Source organism: Penaeus monodon, chromosome 39 (assembly GCF_015228065.2).
Source record: "Penaeus monodon isolate SGIC_2016 chromosome 39, NSTDA_Pmon_1, whole genome shotgun sequence".
Lineage (NCBI taxonomy): Eukaryota > Metazoa > Arthropoda > Malacostraca > Decapoda > Penaeidae > Penaeus > Penaeus monodon.
In genome coordinates, this window is record NC_051424.1 from 9,571,846 (window position 1) to 9,576,845 (window position 5,000).

General features: G+C 39.7%; 1 protein-coding gene across 1 annotated transcript in view; it reads left to right on the top strand.

Moving 5' to 3' along the window:
- Nucleotides 1-5,000, top strand: part of LOC119597466 — an 89,619-nt gene that overhangs the window by 65,638 nt on the left and 18,981 nt on the right. Inside the window, exons 5-6 of the mRNA XM_037947041.1 lie at nucleotides 2,111-2,182; nucleotides 2,930-3,058. Of these exons, the coding sequence (XP_037802969.1) occupies nucleotides 2,111-2,182; nucleotides 2,930-3,058 (201 nt within the window). The remainder of the gene's footprint in view (nucleotides 1-2,110; nucleotides 2,183-2,929; nucleotides 3,059-5,000) is intronic.

Here is a 5,000-nt window from a genome sequence, read left to right on the forward strand (position 1 = left end):
GGGTAGGTGAGGGTGGGCGGGACGGGTGAGGGTGAGGGTGAGGGTGGGCGGGGTGGGTGAGGATGAGGGTGGGCGTGATGGGTAGGTGAGGGTGGGCGGGACGGGTGAGGGTGAGGGTGAGGGTGGGCGGGGTGGGTGAGGGGAAGGGTGAGGGGAAGGGTGAGGGGAAGGGGATGAGAATGGAGTTTGGAAAGTGGAGCCCGTCTGTTCACGTGCTCATATGGTGCCATAAATCCAGCTCTACGACCTTGCCGCATATGCTGTACAAAAGGAGGGGAAAGGGGGGAAGAGGAGAGAAAGAGGGATAAGTGGAGATGAGGGGAAGAGACAGCAAAGGGGAAAGAAAGAAGGGGAGAACAGGACAAGGGTAAATGACGAAGGGAAATGAGAGGAGGGAAGAGGAGAGGTAAACGATGGAATAAAAGAGGAAAAAGAGAAGAGGAAAAATGAGAAAGAGAAAGGAAGAGGGAAAGGAAAAGAGAGAATGACAGAGAGACAAGAGAAAAACAAACAAACGGAGAAAAAAAAGGGAAAAAAGAGGGAAAGAATCGAAAGGAAAAAAAGAAAAGAAAAAAGGCGGAAAGAATCGAAAGAGGAAAAAAAAAAAAAGGGAAGAGAGGAAATTCACAAACGAAAGAGAGGGAAATGAGACGAAAACACCATCGCGTCTTAGGCTCGACGCGTGTGCTTGCGTCGTAAAGTGCCCCCTGGCGGTGCTTGAGCCGAGTTTTATGGCCGCTTGCAGTTTGCTCCCGACTTTCCCGCCGCGGTCCGCTAGCTGGGTTGTCGGTGACACATGGGAGGGCGGGGGGGGGGGGGGTATTCATCGCGAAAACGCTGAGGCTCATGAGGTTCGCTCTCGTCTCTGGAGATCTCTCTCTTTCTCTCCCTTTCTCTCTCTTTCTTTCCTTCTCTCTCTTATTCTTTCTTTCTTTTCTTTTCTCTCTTATTTCTTTCTTTTCTTCTCTCTCTCTTTCTTTTTCTTATTTTTCTCTCTTTCTCTTTCTTTCTTTTCTTCTCTCTCTCTCCCCCTTTTTCTATCTTTTTCTTTCTTTCTTTCTTTCGTATATATGAATATGTATGTATATACATACCTACATATATATATATATATATATTATATATATATATATATATATATATATATATATATATATGTGTATATGTATATATATACACACACATACATACATATATATAAATATATATATATATATATATATATATATATATATATATATATATATATATATATATATATAATATGAAAAGCAACACACACACACACACATATATATGTTTATGTACATGGATGAGTAGACTTTGTTTATATATGTACGTACATACCAATACATCACCCTCCCCTTCTCGCTCAGCATTCGCTCCCCCATTAATCAACCCGCGCGTGTAAGTTATGCATAATAAACCCACACGTCCAAACAGTTTCTTCCAGCTCCCTCGCAGCGACTCGCAATTTCGTCATTCGTTATTTTAAGCCCCATTCCCCCATTCTCCCCCCCCCCCCGCCCTGCATAGACTCCGGTCCATCTCCTCACGGTGTTGACGCTTGAGTGGCTGTCCGCTCGCTGTGGCTAAGGAGGTATGCGGTTGACCTTCAGTTCGGAGCAACAGACGCTACGAAATGGGTCCTTTGGTGATCATTATGGTCACGCTGGACAATTTACGGTCTCGGGGGGGAGGGAGGGAGAAGGGGAGGGAAGGAGGATAGTGGTGCTCCTCGAGTTTCTTGGAGTCTAAGGCTGGGGAGGAATGCTGTAGGTTATTTGTGATATTTTGAAAGGAGGAAGTGAAAGGAATAGAGGTGATACCGATTAAGATATTTTTTCCACGTTGCATAAGACCAATCATATTACATATTACATAAAATTAATTAGATAATTTTCCGTATTATACAAAGCCAATCAAATTATTCTCCATACTAGCACATTACCAATCAAACCATATTCTATGACGACACAATACCAATCACATCACTTCCCATATTACATGATACCAATCACACTATCTCCCATACTACAAAAGATAAGAGACCCTAATCATATATTATTTCACCTCCTCTAAAAGACACCTATTTTTTTCCCTTTTACAGCTCAAGGCCTTCTACGTGGACCTGATCGTGCCTCTGGAGACCAATTTGGACAAGGATACTAAAGTGCTTCAGGTAGGATCCTATCTATGTTAAGCAGGAAGCAGGTAAAGGGCCGTTTTGCCTGCTGGAGGGCGAGTATAAGGCTCTACCTGCGGCCAAAGTATCAGCCTGGAGCAATATTTGGGAGCAATCGCTTAAATGTAAAAAAAAAAAAAAAAAATGCTGTCTTCAAGGGTGATATTATTAACTTTAATAAAATATCACGTGGTAGATGATTCTTGTTTTTTTTTTTTTTTTTCAGAATTATATATGAAATTGTTATTGAAATAGGTAAACATGATATCATTTTGGTGTCCAAGCTTTAGACGTTTCTCATATTATGGGCAACGAGTGAACAACATTTCGAGATTATTTATCAAAACATTTCAATATATCCTATTTTTCATGATTTTTTTTTCTACAAATCGTTTTTTTCCTAAATCGTGTTTGTATTTCGTTTCTCTTCTCCTCGTTTCTGTTACTTCTTTTTACCTTTCTCGTGTTTATCATTCCCTTCTCTTTTCCTCGTGTTTATTGGTCCTTTTTCTACTCCTCGTGTTTATTAATTTTCTGTTTCCATTTGATTATCATCCCGTCTCTTTCCTACGTGTTTATCAGTCCTTTCCCTCTTCCAATTTCTTTCTCCTTCCTCTCGTCCTCTAGTTTATTACTCCTCTCTCCTGTTTTACCACCCCTTCCTCCTATCCCTTCCCACCCTATTTATCTTTCTTTCGTCCATTCCCCTTATTTATCACTCCTCTCTCTCTCCCTCTTTCGCAGACCGAGCAGAAGAAGTTCCTCTCTTCACACAAACACCGTCTGGAGTCATACACGAAAGCGGCGTCGCAGGTGAAGAAACACAAGAAGAAGAACAGGGCGAATAAGGGAGCCATGGATAAGGAAATAAAGGTGAGGAAGACGGAGGAGAGAGAGAATCGGGAAAGAAGGAAAAGTGTGGAGTGTATGGTATGAGGAAGGTGAGAGTGTGAATGAGGTGGAAGGGGATATAGGAAGTTGAATTGATGATGAGATGAGAGAAGAGAAGATGAAGAAGAAAGAAGAAGAAGAAGAAGAAGAAGAAGAGAAGATGATGATGATGATGGATGATGATGATGATGATGATGAGGGTGATGATGATGATGATGATGAGAGATGAAGAGATGATAGAGAGAAGAGAGGAGAGATGGAGAGAGGAGGATGAGGATGATGATGATGAAGAAGAAGAAGAAGAAGAAGAAGAAGAAGAAAAAAGAAAAAGAAGAAGACGAGTAAGCAATGATACGAAATGGGAGGGAAAAGGGAAAACCGAGTCAGCGAAGGAGAAGACAAAGAAGGCGAGAAAGAAGAAAAGAGGATGAGGAAGGGGAAGAAGAAAAAGAAGGAGAAGAAGAAGAAGAGGATGAGGAAGGAGAGGAAGAGAAAGAAGGAGAAGGGGAGTGGGAATCGGACCAACGAAGGAGAGGAAGAAGTAGAGAAGGAATGATAATGGTATGAAAAATAAGAATAAGGATAAGAAGAAAGAATATTAACAACAACAACAACAACAACAACAACAACGATAATAATAATAATAATAATAATAATAATAATAATAATAATAATAATAATAATAATAATAAGAATAAGAATAAGAATAAGAACAAGAACAAGAACAAGAACAAGAACAAGAACAAGAACAATAAGAAAAGAAGAAGAAAAAAGAAGAACAAGAACAAAAATAAGAATAAGAATAAGAATAAGAATAGGAAGAAACGATAACGGAGGACAAGGGAAACCGAGCCAGCGACGCCTAGCGCCAGCTTCCTTCCCTCGAAATGCGACTTAATCTGAGTCTTAAATTCCAACCCTCTATATCCATTCTATGGAATCTGATCCTCTATATAAATTCTAGCTTTTATATACATTCTGTGCAATCAAATCGTTTATATATATTCTAGCTTTTATATACGTTCTATGGAATCTGATCCTCTATATAAATTCTAACTTTTATATACATTCTGTGCAATCAAATCGTTTATATAAATTCTAGCTTTTATATACATTATATGCAATCTGATCCTCTATATAAATTCTTACTTTTATATACATTCTATGTAAATAACGACCCTCCCTGACCAGGACTCGAACCTAGGTCACTCCGGGTATGAAACCGGAGGCCACATGCGGCATTGCATTATTCCATCTTTCATATATATACCTCAGTACATCTGGCTTAGGATTTGAATTGCCAAATCAATTGCCACCGAGTGCCCACGGGGAGTGAGCGTAAAACTTCGCTGTCATTACTCAAGTATGAGTAGATAGGTAATGTCTATGGAGCTAGTAAGATCCTAGTTGCACACTCCTTTTAGTGGGTCGTGTGGCATGGTTGGTTTAGCACTGGCCTCCGGTTTCATACCCGGAGTAACCTAGGTTCGAGTCCTGGTCAGGGAGGGTTGTTAATTATCGATATCAATGCGGCATTGCATTATTCCATCTTTCACATTCTATGTAATATAATCCTCTATATCAATTCTAACTTTTATATACATTCTATGCAATCTAATCCTCTATATAAATTCTAACTTTTATATACATTCTATGCAATCTAACCCTTTACATAAATTCTAACTTTTTTATACATTCTACGCAATCTAAACCTCTTTATAAATTCAGACTTTTATATACATTCTATACAATCTAATCCTCTATATAAATTCTAACTTTTATATACATTCCAACCCTTTCGCTGGAGGCGGCAAGGAGGAACAGAATTAGCAAAACCGCAAATAATTTCGGTGATTTAATTTCCTGCCAGTCAATTCTGCTGTTCGTGATTGGCTCCGGCAGCCGGAGAGTCAGACTTTCCTTT